Source organism: Strongylocentrotus purpuratus, unplaced genomic scaffold (genome assembly GCF_000002235.5).
Source record: "Strongylocentrotus purpuratus isolate Spur 01 unplaced genomic scaffold, Spur_5.0 spur5_scaffold_4, whole genome shotgun sequence".
Lineage (NCBI taxonomy): Eukaryota > Metazoa > Echinodermata > Echinoidea > Camarodonta > Strongylocentrotidae > Strongylocentrotus > Strongylocentrotus purpuratus.
Genome location: NW_022145610.1, coordinates 35257266 through 35277754, shown reverse-complemented (window position 1 = coordinate 35277754; position 20489 = coordinate 35257266). Strand labels below are relative to the sequence as shown.

The window sequence follows — 20489 nt, the reverse complement described above, 5'->3', positions numbered from 1 at the left end:
TATTTATTATCGAGTATTTTATTTGCTGAAAAAGAGTCACGTGACACTCAACAATTTGTTACGTTTCACGAGTGTGCAGTAGATATACAATCCTTTTTTGGCAAGGTAAAACACGAATAAAGGCGATTTAGACTGCGTACCTCTCTTATGCGTACCCATCTGACGCGAATGCAACCTTAATGTAATAGAGAGGGCCTGATTTCAAAAGATTACAAGTACCCTTAATTTTATAAAAACAAAAATATTGCATTTCGTTGTTCAATATAACATAAATTCACCTCCAAATTAAGAATTTTCCTCGTGCCATTAGATTTCAACCTTGGCTTGCGACCCCGGCGAAATTTAATATCACTCTGAATTTTTTTAATTGTCGGTTCATATATTTTGTTACACTGAATACCGGAGCATGCAATAGTTGTATCTCTGAGTAAATGATTTGCAGAAAGAATAGATACATTTTTTAAATGCCCATCATAAATGACCGTCATTCATACGCTAAACAGCCGCTGACCACTCTAAATAAAGCGGGTAAGATTTACCTAACATTGGGTAAAATGGGAACATGCATGGTTGTAGGGTAAATTCTACCCAATCTTGGTTTTTAAAACATTGATGATAATAATAATATGTTACATTTATATAGCTCATTACATAATAAAATTCGATGCGTTTTACATTAGATAAAATACAAAAATATAACTACGAAATACATTTTTACAAAAACCAGGAAATAATTTTACATAAATTCTACAATACTTAATTACTTTACAAAGAATGATATTAAATTTACAATATGCTACATACGGCTACGAGTACAGTTACTGTAACTATGATAGGATGAGAAAATATGTTACTTTAAATTTAATCTACTCTATAATTAATCAATGGAGGGGGCATCACAGACTCTAGTATATTAAGTAGATTATTCCAGACTTTGCGTATAATTTCACCCAACCAACATGCATGTTCCGCAGATTACTGGGTAAATCTTTTCTCTACTTGTCTCAGAGTGCATCTGTTTTTAGGTCATGAATTCCGGACGGGAATCGTAAAGTTATAGATACATCGATAATTTCTTAATACAAATCTTTATAAAAATGGCTCTCCTTCTTTATGAATTATAGGAAAATATCAAAGCGATTTGTACAATAATGTGCAACTCAATTCAATACATAATGCATATGAATATAACAGAAAGAGTGGAATGAAAGACGAAGACAATCTAGGAATGAAAAAAAAAGGAAACGATAAAACTGAAATAGAGGGATGGTATGCAAAAATGAGACCTATATCGAAATTTCAACTTCTTTTGTGATTAAGAAATATAAATTTATATTTAATGGGTTTTCCCAACGCAATACTTGTTTCCAGATTTGCTCCTTCTATGTTTTCATTTATCGACTAAAATGATCTCTGTTTTGATCATATTGTACTGATAATGAAGGAAGGAAATTGTGAATTTCTCTTCAAAATACATAATTTATATTCTCTACAGATATAAAACCTTTTGATTCTCTTTTTTTGTGCTAGTGTACGCGAAGATATAAATTTCTCTGCTGGAAATATCTCTTGTTCGAAAATTCCCTAGATGAAGAAAGCCATGAAGACAGATGAGAGAAGCAAGATGACCGACATCGTGGTCTCTACTCCAGATGACATATCATCGTCCTCGTCGTCTTCGACTTCGGCGAAGTCGAATCGAATCTGATCACCATCAGACAGCTGGGTCATAGAGAGATCTGAGGTATGTAAGAACGATAGATTAATGATGATGATTTTATTTATTTATTTATCAAGTCTTCTTCCAGTGATTGCGACACTGTCTGACGAGAAGGCCCTGTAAATGAACAAATTAATATGACTAGTATGACACAAGATTCCAATAAAACATGATCTACCACGGGTTTTTTAGAGCCGGTCACCTGGAGGTTTATTACTCCCTGAAGCCAATGGTGTTTTCCCTCTGTCCTAATAACATGACCACAATCATCTCATACCATTCATAGTAATGAACAAAAACAACAGGCCAGGGATTCACAAAGTTTGGGATAGTGTGAAGGAGGCAGAGGGGGCACTTACCCCCAAACCTACTCTCTCACCCTCGTCAGCAATTCAAAGAAAGTTCATGACTTCGATGAGGGGGACGGGGAGGTTAGAGGTATTAGATTATGGGCACATGTGAAAACTCTCAAGATCCGTCTTTCAATTCTAACTCCTCGGTTCGAAATTTGGCAGTCACATTTTCGATAGATTCCCCCCCCCCCCTCCACCCTCTCCATCCTCTGTAGGATGAAATCATCGTATTTTCGATGATTTTCACAAAACTGTATACATGATAAAAGACTTTATGTATAGTGATAATTTGTCAATGAGTTTCTCACCTCTAGGTAGTTTCATGTTAGTTTTGACGTTGAACGGAGTCCAGGCATATCCTCCTTGGTTAGTGATGTTGTTCAGTGTCATCACAGTCATGTTTGAGGTATCCACTGTAACTCTATTAGATTGAAACAAATTGAAACAAAATTGTAGGATAAACTAGACAAAATGGATGAAATACATTGATTTGAGAAACTAACATCAGACTAAATACACAAAACTCTAAGCGCTATCGAGTGTTTCCTAGAGAATTTATGCACCCGATCATACCATGAAAACTTGTAAGAGGAACTTATACCATGAATCGTAATTTGCTGAAATAGAACATTCTATAGTCCTGAGAATTGTATATTCCTTTTTCAAAATGAGACGCATTGAATTGCATCGTGAAAAATACTATTCAATGGCTAATAAATACTCGGCAAGTCTCAGAACTGAATATAAAGCCCTTCATGAGTAACGTGATAAGCTTATGGAGAATTATTGACACTTTTATAAACTTTGCTGCACACGTGACGTCATTTACTGACATACGCCTGCGTCAGCGAATGGCACGGTCTCTGACGCACCATGTGAGAGTGACACAAACGATCAACGCAAACATTGTGTTCAATTTATGGGACATGCGCTAATTACCTTCGTAGGATTGATAGCGTAGGGAATAACGCAAAGGGAGTGTAGGTATCTAATAAAAAATCTATCTTCTCAAACTTCTTTCCTCATTAAAGTCTAATTTCGCTTCTACTTTGTCTTCTCTACCTCCATTTTTTGTTCTATTTGTATCTATTATCATCAATTCATCATGATCATTAAGTATAGTTATATTGTATTTACATTTAACATCGTCTGCAGCTCTGCATACATCTGTTCAAATAGAGTGGCGTTTCACGAAAACGTCAACAGTACAATTTCACCGACATCCAAACGCGACTATTGCGAATAACACGCGTTCAATAGGATGTCGGTAAACTTGTACTTTTTACGGTTTCTTTAAAAAAACAAAAACCTTGGGGGTGTTTCACAAAGCCCTTTTTCAAATACAAATGACAAATATCAGTGACAAATCTGCTGATAACCAATCAGGAGTAAGGATTTATGAAGCTTATAACAAAAACTGTAATTTGTCACTGATGACAAGTTTTGTGAAACGGGTCCCTGGTCTATACCTTATATCCAATGGGATCTGCATGTTGACAAGCATCATGACGTCATACAATGATGGCTGTGATTGGTCGAAGAGTACCAGCTGATTGCAGACGGGTTCAAAGTTTGTTCCCGCCTTCACATTCTCTGTGTTGTCGTCTGCGACCGTGATGAACGTACTGAGATACGTCAGGGGCATGTTAGCAGAGATGACGGGTGCATTCAAGCATGGGCCTAAAAATGAATAATAATGTAATAATGACAACAGTGACAAGAACAGCAGGCTACCGCCATGCACTGCTACTATTACTATTTTCAGGTACTATTAATTTTAAAACGACATGGAGGCATGATACAAGATATAATACTATTTATTCATATGGACTGATCAGTGGCGTACGCAGGAATTTTTCAAGGGGGGGGGGGGTTTAACATAAAATTTCGCAACGACTCAGCCAGCCGCTGAATAAGCGGGGGGGGGGGGTTGGGTAAAGCACTTTTTTTTTTGGTCCAGAAATTTGAACATTTGACCGATTGACATTCCGTTTCGTTGGGGGGGGGGGGGGTATGGTCATCTTTTTTAGGTCGTCCATTAGGAATTAAAAAATAAAAAAAATAAAAAAATATTACAACTCATAAGGGGGGGGGGGTTCTCAAAATACATACACATACAAAAATTGAAGGGGGGGGGGTTAACCACAAACCCCCACCCTGCGTACGCGACTGGGACTGATTTAATATTTACCTGTGTAGTTTGCGATAACATGATCAGGATTACTGGCGTTGTAAGGAGGAGCGTACATGTAATTAAAAATGTATGAATCGCCATCTTCCAGGACTAACCAGTCAACGCCTGCAAAAGAGAAATTAAAAAAGAGGGGTAAATTCTAGCTAGAAAACAAAAACAAAAATACAAACACATAGGAAGCATAACAATACATTACTCGGGCGAATATCAAATAGGCCTGTTTACTAATTCTATGCATACTTCTTAATCAAATTAATTGAAAACTCAAGAGCTTGCCTGACATAGCAACAGCTATAATATATGCAAAGTGAATTCCCCCATAGAGATTTCAGTATGCTTAGCAGATTGTAAATGTATGTGTGCTTGCTTGATTTTTTGCTTTTTTAGATCTTTTCTTTTCTTTTTCTTTTTTGATATAGACCTATTTCATTTCATTATTTGTTTAAAACATAATATCCAGTATATGATAACATCCATATTTTGCACGAGAGATGTGTTGACATGACCAATTCTTACCAACAGGGGTCGCTATACCTTCTCCATCGAAGATTGCCCAGAAATAACCAGCAGCCCCTGTGACACCGTTTATGGTGGTAATGAAGTGGCCGTAGATAGGATGCACAGTTGCCATGTAGCTAGAAATATCAAAATATAGAACATTAATCAACTGACTGAAAAGAAAGGAGGAAGTAGAGTAACAGATTGGGATATTTTATTGTTTTCCGAAAGCGTTTGGGCTTTAAAGCCGACTTTCTTAAAAGACTATCTCTCCCTCCCTCTCTCTCTCTCTCTCCCCCCCCCCCCCCACCTCTCTCTCTCTCTCTCTCTGTCTCTCTCCCTCCCTCTCCCTCTATCTTTCTCTCTCGTATGTTTTGCCATCCGAGTGAAGGCCTGACAAGGGCCTCTCCATCTTAAGCTACTCCTTATCTCTGTTTACTTCCCCACAATAGATTCATCTTACGTGAAGTTATCTCCTTGTTGCTGACTAGCTGCCATCATGCCTTGCCACAGGTTTGCCCCTTGTGGCACCTCATATTGCATCATACATATAGTCGTGCCGTTGAAGCTGTTGTCGGCCGAGATAAAGTTGGTTATCTTAGGGACCTCTCCGCCAGGGAGGGCTTCACACTCGAATTCATCTCCTGAAATATATAGAAATAATTTGGATAATTTGAAAATGCAAAGTAAGAATGTACCAGGCGTATCATATAAAGATATCGACTGCTACGAGAGGACTGGCTGTTTTTATACGCTCAAGGGGAAATCATAGGCAACAGTATAACTTATGTTAACCAACGTTATAACTCAACGGGTTGATGATTGCTCTAAGCAGCTTTGAGACGATTAAACCATATTCACAACAACAAGACACAGAGACCAGACTGACTACAGATCGATCAAACAATGACATTAACACCAAAGGCTAAGAATCGGTCGGTTAAGAGTCGGATTACGCGGTGTGACTAGGCTATTACACCGCCGGTGACCCCCCCCCCCCCTTCCCTCATAATTACCTTCGTCGTCATCATTGACTTCGGCCTCATCATTGACTTCGGCGAAGACGAATCGAATCTGATCACCATCAGACAGCTGGGTCATAGAGAGATCTGAGGTATGTAAGAACGATAGATTCATGAGGATGATTTTATTTAATTATTTATCAAGTCTTCTTCCAATGATTGCGACACTGTCTTACAACAAGGCAAATTAACAAATGAATATGACTAGTATATAGCAAAAGATACCAACAAAACATAATTTACCACGGGGTTTTCAGAGCCGGTAACCTGGAGATTTATTACTCTCCGAAGCCAATTTTATTTTTCATACCATTCATAATAATTAACAAAGACAATAGGCCAGGAATTCACAAAGATTGGGTTAGTGCATTGATGGGTCCTGACAGGAGGGGACAGAGGCCGGGGCACCTACCAACACCCCTCCCTCACCCTTGAGTATGTGGGCTGGGTGTGTGTGGGGGGGGGGGGGTGACAGGAGTTCCGGATTCATTACTCGGGAGGGGGGATTTGACCTACTAAGATGCCCCCTACCTACCATATTGGTACGCCATCGTAGGTCGGATACAAGATGATACAGCCTTCAGAGTAAGTCTTGTTATCATTTTAATTGAAATCTTCAATAAGTTTGTATCTTTATACAATGGTTACAGATCTGTATACACAAACTATATATTTGAGACCGGTTGCTGTGATAGGGGCGATGGCTGAGGAGGGGGGGGGGGGTGAGGGTTGATGCTGTGAATCCACCCAATCGAATTTCTTTCCAACTGCTCGACTATCGTCAGCAACTCAAAGTAAGATGATGACGTCGATGAGGGGGACGGGGAGGTAGGAGGTATTGGATTATTCTTAACACCTGTCGGCACATTTGAAAACTCTGAGGACCCGTCTTTATATTCTTACTCCTCGGCTCGAAAATTGTCGGTCAACTTTTCGATAGATTTGCCCCCCCCCCCTTTCATCAACTTTATCTGGTGTAGCACAGTAGCAGACCCCCTGTAGGATGATATAATCGTATTTTCGATGATTTTCACAAAACTGTATACATGATAAAAGTATATTATATTTAGTGATGAGTTTCTCACCTCTAGGTAGTTTCATGTTAGTTTTGACGTTGAACGGAGTCCAGGCATACCCTCCTTGGTTAGTGATGTCGTTCAGTGTCATCACAGTCATGTTTGAGGTATCCAGTGTTACTCTATTAGATTGAAACAAAATTGAAACAAAATTGTAGGATAATCTAGACAAAAAGGATTTAAAAAAATATTTATGTGAACACTGACGTCAAGTTAAAAAAACAGAACTGTTTGCGCTCGAGTGTTTTCTATAGAATTTATGCACCAGATCATGCCTTGAAAACTTGTAAGAGGAACTGATACCATGAATCATAACTTGCTGAAATATAACATATTTTAGTCCTGAGAAGTCTATATTATTTTCTTCCTTTTTTTGTGGGGGGGGGGGGAGTATGATGGTTTGTAGGTCTGCATTATTTTTTCTTCAAAATGAGACGCATTGAATTACATCGTGAACAAATGCTATTTAATGGCTAATGAATACACAGCAAGTTTCCGGATTGAATGTAAAGCTCTTTATTAGTCATGCGATAAAGTTATGGAGAATAATAATATTGACACTTTGATGAACTTTGCTGCACACAAGACGTCATTTACTTACGTACGCCTGCGTCAGCGAATGGCGCCGTCTTTGACGCACCTTGTGAAGGTACTTGGTTGTGCGTGGAAAAAAAGAGTTTTTGTATACATCTAATCTGGTTAATGGTATTTCGAACTGACTTGAGTGCCCGCGTCTGCTACGATCTGGTTTAGGTTTTATGTGTGTTTAGGCATCTATGTCCAGCTGGCCATGTAACATTTTGTGGAAACAGCTTAGACGGTGAGCTTCGCGTCTGTCTTGGAGAGAGTTCCATTTAAGAGAATTTAGAAGGAGGGTGACGCTTTCTTGTCTCTGATAATGCTTGTGACAAAACGGGCTGCCTGCCTCTGGACTCGTTCGATAGAAGAAATGTTCTTAGCTGTGTATGGGTCCCAAGCAGCAACTGCGTAATCTAAGTGTGGTCTAACGAGGGTGAGGTAGAGTTTCTCCTTTATGGAAGTTGAGCAGTGATGAAAGTTGCGTCTCAGAAAACTCAATACTCCTATAGCTTTTGTTGTTGCGAGGTGAGTTTGGCCATTCCATCGGAGGTCGTTCTGGATCACAACACCAAGGTGACACAAACGATCAATACAAACACTGCGTTGAATTATTTGTACATGCGCTAATTGCCTTCGTAGGCTGATGGCGTATAGGGAATAACGCAAGGGAAATGACGCATTGGTATCTACCCTAACCCGTTTGGATGTAATCAGAAACTATTCAAAGCTACTTTGGAGATATTACTATCTGCGCATGGGCAGATAAAGTTCTTTGTGTGTGTGTGTGTGTGTGTGTGTGTGTGTGTGTGTGTTTTCAGCGTTTCATTCTTTTTGAGCATATTTACACCTTTCACTTTTTTTTCGCTTAATATTTGTAAATTCGTATTCTTCATATATTTCTAGTTTTTGATAATATATATATATATATATATAAATATACATTTTTTTTCTTATAAAGAGTTGATATCAATCCCAACTATGTACATAGGAGATAGGAGACGGCAAACTTGCGATTGATTGGAGGATTTACGATTAATTTGGATCAATCATATAACTCTTTATTAGACGGAGCCCAGAACTGTAAAAATCCGTCGAGACGAGTGCTGGTACGTGTTCATGAAAGCTATGTTATCATTATTTATTTATGCACCGACGGAACATTCTATGCTACACAGGTGGAAGAATTCTTTTGAAGAGAACACACAAGAGGCATTCAAGACGCACCATAACTTTGACAGTGATTTTTCTAAAATGAACAAAGTAGGCTTCTCCAAGATGATAAGATCTTTAGATATTTGATGACTCATAATTCATGATTTATTTATTCTTGTCCACAAATGTGGAATTTTGCTTTTCACCAGCAATAACAGGCAATTCAAGAAACCAAGACAAAAAAATATCTACATTTTTATTTCTGCAAGTCTGCATCTCCAAATAGAGCAGCTTTTCACGAAACCGTCAAAAGTACAATTTCACCGACATCCCAATGAAACGCGTCGATTACAATTAACACGCGTTTCAATGGGATGTCGGTAAACTTGTAATTCTTACGGTTTCGTTAAAACAGCGCCCTGGTCTTTACCTTATATCCAATGGGATCTGATTGTTGACCAGCATCATGACGTCATACAATGATGGCTGTGATTGGTCGAAGAGTACCAGCTGATTGCAGACCGGTTCAAAGTTTGTTCCCGCCTTCACATTATCTGTGTTGTCGTCTGCGACCGTGATGAACGTACTGAGATACGTCAGGGGCATGTTAGCAGGGATGACGGGTGCATTCAAGCATGGGCCTAAAAATGAACGATAAAGCAATAATGACAATAGCCTAAGAAAAGCAGGCTAACACCACTACTACTACTATTAGCCAACTACTACTACTGCTGCTGCTGCTGTTACTGCACATACACAACCCCCAACGCCTTCGCACACACACACCCACACACATCGTCACCCACACATTAAAATACATATAGGCCCCATATTGTTATTTTCAGGTTTTATACATTTTAAAACGACAAGGAGGCATGATACAAGATATAATACTATTTAATCATAAGGACTGATTTAATATTTACCTGTGTAGTTTGCGATAGTAGGACTACTGGCATTGTAGTACATGTAATTAAAAATGTATGAATCGCCATCTTCCAGGACTAAAGCGTCTACGCCTGCAAAAGAGAAATTTTAAAAAGAGGGGTCAATTGTAGCTAGAAAACAAAAACAAAAACAAAAATACAAAGACAAGGAAACCATAAAAATACATTACTCGAGCGAGAATCAAAAAGGCCTGTTCACTAACTGTATGCATACTTCTTAATCAATGGTTTCTCTTAAAAACTCAACGGCTTGCCAAAGGCTTGCCTAACATAGCAACAGCTAATATATGCAAAGTGAATTCCCCGGCCCAATTACTATTAGCATAGAGATTTCAGTATGCTTAGCAGATTGTAAATGAATGTGTGCTTGCTTTCTTTTTTCTTTTGGGGGTCTTTTCTTTTCTTTTTCTTTTTAATATATTTCATTTTATTATTTTGTTTAAAACATAACATCCAGCATAATTATGATAACATCCATATTTTGCATGAGAGATGTGATGACATGACCGATTCTTACCAACAGGAGTCGCTATACCTTCTCCATCGAAGATTGCCCAGAAATAACCATCAGCCGCTGTGACACCGTTTATGGTGGTAATGAAGTGGCCGTACTCAGAATTCAAATTTGCCATGTAGCTAGAAATATAAAAATATAAAACATTAATCAACTGACTGAAAAGAAAGGAGGAAGTAGAGTAACAGATTGGGATATTTTATTGTTTTCCGAAAGCGTTTGGGCTTTAAAGCCGACTTTCTTAGAAGACTGGTGTTATGCCTGTTCCACAGAGTTCCCGTCCCTATCTCTCTCTCTCTCTCTCTCTCTCTACCTTATCATGTTTTTACCCCCCTCGCTCTCTCTCTCTCTCTCTCTCTCTCTCTCTCTCTCTCTCTCTCTCTCTCTCTCTCCCTCCCCCTCTATCTCTTTCCATCCCTCCCTCTTTCTCTCTCTTTCTCTATCATATGTTTTGTCATCCGATTGAAGGCCGGACAAGCGCCTCTACGCCCTTCAGATACCCCTTGTCTCTGTTTACTTCCCTACACATAGATTACTCTTACGTGAAGTTATCTCCTTGTTGCTGATTAGCTGCTATCATGCCTTGCCACAGGTTTGCCCCTTGTGGCACCTCATATTGCATCATACATATAGTCGTGCCGTTGATGCTGTTGTCGGCCGAGATAAAGTTGGTTATCTTAGGGACCTCACCGCCAGGGAGGGCTTCACACTCGAATGCGTGTGCTGAAATATTTTTTTTTTAAATTGACAAATTGAAAATGAAATGTTAGAATGTACCCGGCTTATCATATAAAAGAGCATGATGAAAATCATTAAACTGGTACTATTAGCGCGAAATCCATGCAAACATTTGAACAGAATGTTCAACTTTTTAGCTGATTCTTGATTTCATTATGTGTGCACATAAACGTGAAAATAAGGATATATTTCACAAGTTTTTTATTAACGTATTTTGCATTGCCAGAACTCATTTCTCGTTAATAACATTCTACGCCAATAAGGGAGTTTACAGATAGCACATGGTACAAATGACCCCAAATATCCACAGATCTTTTACACATGGAGAAGTTCCACTTTAAGCATCTTAGAATAATAACTGCCAAAGTCCTAGATGTGCTTCATGAATACCTTTTGTTTGTCCTCTTGAAAAGAATACTTCCACCTGCGTATCATAGAATGTACCGTTGGTGCATAAATGAAAAATGTTACATAACTTTCATGAGCGCATATCCAGTATTCATCTCTGTGGGTTTTACCATTTTGGTACAAAATGACCTTTATCTGCCCATGCGCAGATTGTATCTATAAACTGGCTTATTGCGCATGATCCGTCATTATACTGACGTAGAACTGTGAGAGTGACATCGTATCATTGTGTTGTGTTGAATAAAAAGGCGAGTTTAATTTCCTTCGAAATCTGTACTAGCGCATGAAAAGTAAACGTAGTCGAAATGACGCGTTTTGTCCAACGTGGATATCAACTGCTGCCCATAACGATGGGATTTGTTTTTCTTTGTTACCTCTTTTCATGAAATGATAGTGATAATATAATTTGTTCTTGATAGATCAGTTCTTAGCACTATACTGATCAATGTAAAGAGTCAGAGAAATTGACCTTTTTATAAGGTTTTGAGATGATCATAACTTTATATATCAAGAGTAAATCATACTGTCAAAATCATTTCATAAAGAGAGATAAGGAATTTTAAGGAATTTTTTAAAATGAACTTTAAGGGCAACAGTACAACTTATGTCAATCAATGTAATAACGCAACGGGGTGATGGTTGCCCCAAGCAGCTTTGAGACGCTTATACTCTATAGTCACACAAACAAGACCAGACTGACTACACACCGATCACATAATGATAAACACCTTCAATCAGTGGCGGATCTAGCCGGTGGCGAGGGAGGGGGCCCAATTCGTGAGAAAATATTTAGCAGTGGTGCATAAGCCCCCCCCCCCCCCCCCCCCCCCCCTTGAGCAAAAAAAAAGAAGGTAAAATACCATCTTTTTGGGGGGGGCCCATGCCCCAACCATTGATCCACCACTGCCAACATTGGCCTTGAATCAGTCTGTTTAGAGTCGGTTTGGCCCACCTAATTATAACAACAATATTACAATGGAAGAGATTCCCAACGATACACGGTTGGTTGGTTCGCTAATTTACGGGCTCAATAACATAAATCCAGAGTAAAGAAAAATTGATGGCGTGACGTCAGAGAATGTGGTTATAAACATGTACGAAACATTCGGGTCATATTGTTCTGCGTTTGAGAAAAAAAAACATCGTTTAAGGGAGAGATAGAGAAAGAGAGAGAGAGAGAGAGAGAGGGGTGGGGTGGAGAAGGAGAGATATAGGCGAAGGGGAGATTGATAATAAAAGTAAATTAAGAATAAAGAACAACAGACGACATGACATCATGATAGACAGAAATGACGATGAAATGCGGCTATAAACACTAATGTATCCAGTATCCGGGTCATGGCTTGTTGTATTTGAGCAAACCAATGACTATGTAAGAAAGAGAAAAAGAGATAGAGAGAGAAGAGAGAGAGAGAGAGAGAGAGAGAGAGAGAGAAAATGAAAGAGAAAATCATTTAGTTGAAAGCTAGAGAAAGTTGACTCACTTGCGAAGAATGATGTGTAGAACAATGATTTCCAGAATATCAGAAGATTCCAATGAAACTGTAAATTTATCTCTAAACTGAGCAAGATAACGCTGATTCATGGGGGGCGTTTCATCAACATTTTTCCGCCGACAACAGCTACTGTCAGCGCTGACTAATTTGACCAATCAGAGGCCAAGAAAATAGTCGGTGACAAAAGAACTGTCGGTGAAAATGATATTAGTCGGTGAAAAACACCGACTGATTGTTTCATGAAACGCCCCCCCCCCACCCCCCCCCCCCCCCCCCCCATAGCACCTCGATCGCTATGTCTACTACTCTACAAGGAAGTATGAAAGCTTTAATTATATTCAGGAGATGCCCACTATACAATTGGTACAAAGGAATAAGGAACATCATTATGCGAAAAATGTGCAATGCAGTTTTATTGCAATGTATGCGAAAAAATGTTGACATTTTTATGACATCGCGTAATTTCACAGTTCTTTAGACAAGTTTTTGTGCTTTCAGTTTGGTTGTTCGTCGAGAAAATTGAATTTCTCGAACGAATTTGTATGACATAGATATTTTTCTCCTCCTTTTATCCCCCCACTCTCTCTCTCTCTCTCCCTCTCTCTCTCTCTTTATCTCTCTCTATCTAATTTAAAGTTAATGCGAGCTGCCCACTTTTGTAAGCTCTGTATATAGCTGCTCCACGTGTACCTGGTGAATAGATGTTATAAGAGAACTAAATGAGATGTACGTACGGAAGCGTTAAAGTGCCATTCTACTTGACGACATGACAAGATATTTCATCTTGTCAAGTCGACTTAATATCCATATCATGTCGACATGTAAAGATATTTAACCTACCATGTCGACTTATCAACTTTTATTAGTCGACATGGCGAAATAAATTATCTTGCCAAGTCGACTTCACAAAAAGTTCATGTCGTCATGGCGACATATGTTATCTTACCAAGTCGACTTCTAAAAAAATACATGTCGTCTTGGCGACATAATTATATTATCTTACCAAGTCGACTACCCAAAAAGTAATGTCGACATGGCGAAATAAATTATCTTGCCAAGTCGACTTCACAAAAAGTTCATGTCGTCATGGCGACATAAGTTATCTTACATGCACCATCAATGGTGATCGTGAGGCGATCGAGGGACCGGGATCAGGACTAAAGTCACTAGACCTAGACTAGTCGACTGTGAATGAACTACACGTACGCGCGCTGCATGAAATAGTCGTCACACTACATATCTCGCCATGACGACATATACTTTTTGGGAAGTCGACTTGGTGAGATAATTTATGTCGCTATTACGAGATGAACTTTTTTGTGAAGTCGACTTGGCAAGATAATACATGTCGCCATGATGACATGAACTTTTTGTGAAGTCGACTTGGCAAGATAATTTATTTCGCCATGTCGACATTACTTTTTGGGTAGTCGACTTGGTAAGATAATATATGTCGCCAAGACGACATGTATTTTTTTAGAAGTCGACTTGGTAAGATAACTTATGTCGCCATGACGACATGAACTTTTTGTGAAGTCGACTTGGCAAGATAATTTATTTCGCCATGTCGACTAATAAAAGTTGATAAGTCGACATGGTAGGTTAAATATCTTTACATGTCGACATGATATGGACATTAAGTCGACTTGACAAGATGAAATATCTCGTCATGTCGTCAAGTAGAATGGCACTTTAACGCTTCCGTAGTAACATGATTGCAAAAAACGTTCAAAGATATCAACCTAGGGCAATTCTAGTTGCCTTTTGCGTCGACTGTTCAAATGAACGCACAATAACATGTTACAAAGTCAGAACTTGATTTCTATATAAATACAACAGAATGTTGTAAATATTCTGAAGTTGATTCCTAGAAAGTCTTTGCGACCATGTTTCATTGGATATGGCCAGGGGGTGTTTCACAAAGATTCTAAGTCGAACTTAACTCTAAGTTGGACTTAAATATTATGGAGAGCCATTTGTAGTCTTATAATGAAATAGGTTCAAATGCAAAAATAAGTATTTTAGACTTTTCATAAATTCTACATCAAGAACATGAAATCTCCCAGGATAATAGAAAAATATGAATGACTTGAATCAACATGTTATGCCTTTTAAAATAACTTTTATTAAATTAATTTTTAAGGATGCTAACGGCTTTCCATAATTTTTAAGTCTAACTTAAAGATAAGTTCAACTTAGGATCTGCGTGAAACACCCCCAGGCCTTTAATATAAAAAACGGCAATGTGATATTATAATTACTCTTGGTCTCCCACAATACTTCCGTATATTATGCCACCTCTCATTAATTTCTGGCACATGTAATGAGTTCTAGTCGACTAAAACATAATTACGAGCGTACAATTATATTTCCATTATGTTATTAAAATTAAACGTGGTAGCAAAACAGGAGGGCTCTTAAACTTTAAGTGTGACTCGTAGTTTTAAATTCGAAGTAATTAGCTCGTGGTTAAGTACCGTGTGGACGACCGTGGCTTCGGAAGTTGATGATTTTACTCGAAGTTTGATACAAAGATCAATCGTTAACGCGATAACTATACGACTAGCTGGGGGGGGGGCACAATTTAACTTCTTTAACTTGTAATTTCGACTGCTTGCCAAAGCACAGTCTCGTTTCAGGGTCGTGTGAACCATAGTCGTTGTTTATAGTGGGTCGTTGTTTAAAACTTACTTAATTTAATAAACAGACCAGACTTATTATATATAAAGAAAGTAACATGAATGAATGAATGACTAAGTACTGTTGATGAATTCGTATTATGACCGTGTTCTTCTATCTTTGCCATGTAAAGCATTGTCTTGTCCCTTTCTCGTCTCTGTTGGCATCCCCCTTTTTCTTTCCCCTATTTTGTAGTTCCTTTTGAAGTTACGGATTTGTTAATTTAATTACTCATTATTCCTAAGTATCATTTGAGGTGTTCACACTTGTACAAGCATTGCTTTTTAGTGGACCCCTCTGTTTACAACATGTATTTCTTACATTTGTTTCAAATGCCTATAATTGATTTGTAATGTTTTGTTGGAAAAATTCATTTCAACTTCAATTCGTGAATACATTACTAAATGAATGAATTGCTGGGTGAATGAATGCCTGAATACCTGAATGTTAATGATCATACTTAATTGCTTACTCACCACCATCGTGACCATGCACGCATCCAATGGAGAAGATAAAGGCGATACAGGCCACAGTCATCAATTTCATTAAGAGGGTCATTATGTCTTATTTCGAGGATGAGCCTGGATAAGAACAGCAGAAACAGCAGCAGCAACAGCAGCAATAACTTCTGAACAGAAATGACTAGTTGCAAGTGGTAAGCTAAACTTTCTGAAGATCGCAAGAGCACATAATAGTTATATAGGATATAAAACGCCCTGTTTCAACATTTGTTGCTTGTACTTCCGTGAGTACTTCCACGAAGAATTACTTGACATCTATTTCTAGAATATCTATGCTGTATCTGTTGCTGGTACTTCTCTGGGCGAGGCTTGAACAGTGACCAATTAGGAGGTTTCTGTAGTATCACGTGATGATGACTAGTCACAAAATAAACACGGAAATAAACTTTTTTTGTTCTTTTTTTGTGTGAGTTGTCAGTTATGGATGTTCTAAAGGTAGGGTCCATTGTCTAACGTAACTATGTGCGTATCACATAGACAAAATATGTACCGAAACTGAGCCCATGTTCATATCGGTCTTATGTTTGACTTGAGTAATTCTATTGTGCCTGTTTGAAAAGACGCTCTCCCAGGCACTCTCCCCGGTCTCAGTTGGGGTTTCCCCTCTTCTTACATCTAAACAAATATGAAGCCATTCTTCACTGAATGCCATTTCTCATTTTATTGTTGCTAGATGATTTCGGTAATTTTGTTTATTTGTCCTTTAAACCCCTCTTTTTGTTCTCCTCGAAATATTCAATTCAATTCAATTCAATTCAAAGTTTATTCAACGCTCTTCATAAAAACATTTCAAACATACAAATACAGAATGGAATAATAAAAAACAAGAAAGTGATAACAAATTACAATGGCAATTTATAAGAGCATTTGGGATAGGCAGAAACGAGGGATTCCTTATATGAAAGCCTACCCCTAAAAACACACATACAGGTAAAAAAAAAACCAAAAAAAAATAAAACAAACAAAAACAAACAAAAAAACAAGAACAAAAGAACAGAACAAACAAACAAAAATATATACTAAAACATACTACCATGTACGATCAGAGTAAAAAAAAAAGTGTCAAACTTGCTCATGCTATTAATACTGATTATTATATTTACTTAACAGAAATTGTTTATATTTAATTTTAAAAAGATTGAGAGTTTTGCATTTTTTTTATTTCCTGAGGTATACTATTCCATATTAATTACATTGAGTGTTTTGCAAGGAGATAAAAGGACTGTGTATTAATGCTCATAACACAATCGTGCATCGTATCATAGCAGTCGTTTTAATCATGTATTCATTATAAAAAAAAAATCTATAGATCCAGAATTTAAAAAAAAACACGACGTGACGGCATACTATAGGCAGAAATGACATTGAAAATGTGGTTACAAAGTACAAACACTAATGGAGTGTCCGGGTCATGTCTCGTTGCATTTGAGCAAAACAATAATGTCGGAAAGAGAGAAAGAGAGAGATAAGAAAGAAAGAGAGAGAGAGAGAGAGAGAGAGATAGAGAGAGAGAGGGGGAGAGAGAGAGAGAGAGAGAGAGAAGCTATATAGAACCTTCTCGAGAGAATATAGGCTAGACTAACTTGCCAGGAATGATTTCCCGATGATCAGAAGATGCCAATGAAACTGTAAAGATTATAGCAAACTAAAGCTTGCATTGGTTCATATCACCTAGCACACTGTTGGTCATAAAGGTGGAATAATTACTTTTACCCTAATTTATGGAATGATTTTGACAATGATTTATTCGTAATAGATAATAATCATAATAATAATAATAATAATAGCCTAATAGTCCACTCCAAATTGGAGACATCCAAGGTGTCAGCTTCCCCAGGACGTCAATGATATCATTCAGTCACTTGGAATTCATCGAAGGAGAACACGCAGAGGATCTCGGGGTGGCCAAAGAAAGAACAGTATCAGACGGAAGAGCCATGGTAATCCATCTTCGAACTTTCAACTTTGCTCTGTAAATGTACGGTCTGTCTGTAACAAGACTGCTCTGATACATGATTTCATATGTGATAGCAACGCGGACCTGATTGCCATGACAGAAACCTGGCTGACGGACAATGATGCAACGGTTCTGCATGAACTCATCCCTACTGGATATCGTTTTGTTCACCAACCACGGATGGGCCGTCGTGGTGGTGGAACCGGTCTCGCTTATAAAGAGACAATCAACGTCCATTAAGTTGCTGCGGGTGAAAAGGACTCCTTTGAGTTTGCAGAATATTCTATCTCATGTAAATCATTTCGCTTGCAACTAATTAATATCTATAGACCGCCCTATTCTGAATCACATCCAGTGACGGTTACATCTTTTGTATCAGAATTTAATGACTTCATTCAATGTCATTTGTTTTTAAACACTCCTTTATTAATCATAGGAGATTTCAATATTCATGTGGATACTGCCAATGCAGATGCTAGACTCTTTGTAGATCTTCTCGAATCGCTTTGTTGTAAACAATTGGTTAATTTCTCTACACATGTACACGGTCACACCCTTGACCTCATGATATGTCGTCAGTCTGATGATATCGTATTTGGGTCACCATGGCCACATAGTTCTATATTATCTGATCACATTCCAGTCATGTGTTTTCTAAACTCTTCTAAACCTCCATTGTCTAAACTGACATCATTTCGAAAGCTGTCTGCTATTGATGTGAATAGATTGAAGTTAGACATCGCTGAAAGCGAGCTCTGTATGCACACACCTAGTACCCTCACTGAACTAGCTTTGTTGTATGATACTACGCTTAGTGATATCTTAGAGAAACATGCCCCTGTTGTTACTAAACAGATAGTGTTACGTCCCCAAGTACCGTGGTATACTGACTGTGTCAGGACAGAAAAAAGGAAAAAGAGAAAGGCTGAAAAGCGCTGGTTGAAAACTAGGGCCGATAGTGATTGGGACAACTATAAGTCTGTTCGAAATGCAACATTGAAACTTTTGAACAAAGCTCGTGGAAAATATCACAGAGATCTGATCATGGAAAATAAGGATAATCAAAACAAGTTATTCAATGTTGTCAAGTCTCTATTGAACATGTCTAATAAACAACCCCTGATACCTTGTAGTACTGATAAACATAAGTTTGCGAATGACCTAGGTGATTATTTTCGTGACAAAGTCGTGAAAATCCACAAGAATATTGAAACTAGATTAGATGCAATGAATGAACCCAGGACCTATTCTCCATTAGCAACTTACCATGATGTCGATGTTTTGAGCAATTTCAAACCTCTTTCTGAGCACCAAGTTGAAAAACTTATACTTAACCTCAGTAAGAAGTCATGCTCTTTAGATCCTATGCCCACGAAACTTCTTCTACAATGTATCGACATATTAATTCCTGTGTTCACATCATTGATTAATCTTTCTCTCTCGACTGGTCATTTTCCCATGCAATGGAAAAATGCCCTCATCACACCTTTATTGAAAAAACCTGGTCTTGACGCAGATTTTAAGAACTTAAGACCTATCAGCAATCTGAAATATATATCGAAGTTGGTTGAGGGTGCTGCTACCCAGCAAATTATGGATCACCTCAATAACAACTCACTTTTGCCATGTACTCAGTCTGCATATAGACAATTCCATAGTACTGAAACTGCACTGCTAAGAATAAAGAGTGATCTATTGATGGCTATGGATTCCCAGAAAGTCACTCTTTTACTGTTATTAGATCTAAGTAGTGCATTCGACACCATAGATCATTCTTGCTTATTAGAAACTTTAAAGACCTGTTTTGGCATAGATGGTAGTGTTCTTGAATGGATAGAGTCGTATTTGGCGAATAGATATCAGAAGGTCAAAATAGACGATGTGATCTCTGATGATTTGCCAGTGCCTTTCGGAGTTCCACAAGGTTCTCGGCTGGGTCCTTTGTTATTTACTCTGTACACTGCTAATCTCATTTCAAATGTTCGAACAAATTTCCCCGAGATATCATGCCACTGATATGCAGATGACACACAGCTGTATGTATCATTCAGACCTGATGGACATGCTAAAGAGCGATGTGTCTCACTCCTAGAAACATGTGTTGACTATGTACGTGGATGGATGTTGCAAAATAGGCTCATGCTTAATGATGGTAAAACTGAATTATTGATCATTGGCACACCTAAACAGACATCCAAAATCAACTTAAACAGTGTATCAATTGGAGACTCTGTAATAGAACCATCTGTTAGTGCAAGAAATCTTGGAGTACAGTTCGATTCGAATTTGAATATGAGAGAGCACATCACAAATGTCTGTAAATCAGCATACTACATGATCTATAATCTCAGACGTATTCGTAAATATTTAGATAAGGACATTACGAAAGATATTGTACATGCATTTATCAATAATAAGCTGGACTATTGTAATGGTCTACTGTATGGGATCCCTGACTGTCAAATAGTGAGATTGCAACGGGTTCAAAACACCTGTGCAAGGCTGATCTGTGGTTGTTCTAAATTCACACGGATCACCCCAATTTTAAGAAATCTACATTGGTTACCAGTACGCCAGAGAATAACATTCAAAATCTTGCTGATTGTATATAAAGCACTTCTTGGTCAAGCTCCCA

At 38.1% G+C, this 20489-nt stretch overlaps 1 protein-coding gene across 2 annotated transcripts; it reads right to left on the bottom strand.

Annotated features, from left to right (window-relative positions):
- LOC752620 lies at window positions 1-16154 on the bottom strand. 2 transcript variants are annotated; one of them, XM_011666225.2, is made up of 13 exons: window positions 15853-16154; window positions 10598-10778; window positions 10059-10177; window positions 9521-9613; window positions 9025-9235; window positions 6873-6985; window positions 5782-5874; window positions 5229-5409; window positions 4784-4902; window positions 4265-4372; window positions 3543-3753; window positions 2382-2494; window positions 1-1739 (listed from the first exon to the last, which is right to left on the bottom strand). In XM_011666225.2, exons 1-13 carry the CDS (start codon window positions 15932-15934, stop codon window positions 1585-1587), a joined length of 1779 nt encoding a protein of 592 aa, XP_011664527.2. In that variant the 5' UTR covers window positions 15935-16154; the 3' UTR covers window positions 1-1584. The 2 variants fall into 2 exon arrangements, with proteins under 2 accessions (XP_011664527.2, XP_030853740.1); XM_030997880.1 differs by lacking the exon at window positions 10598-10778 and having other exon boundaries at window positions 15853-16153.
- Window positions 16155-20489: the final 4335 nt, after the last annotated feature.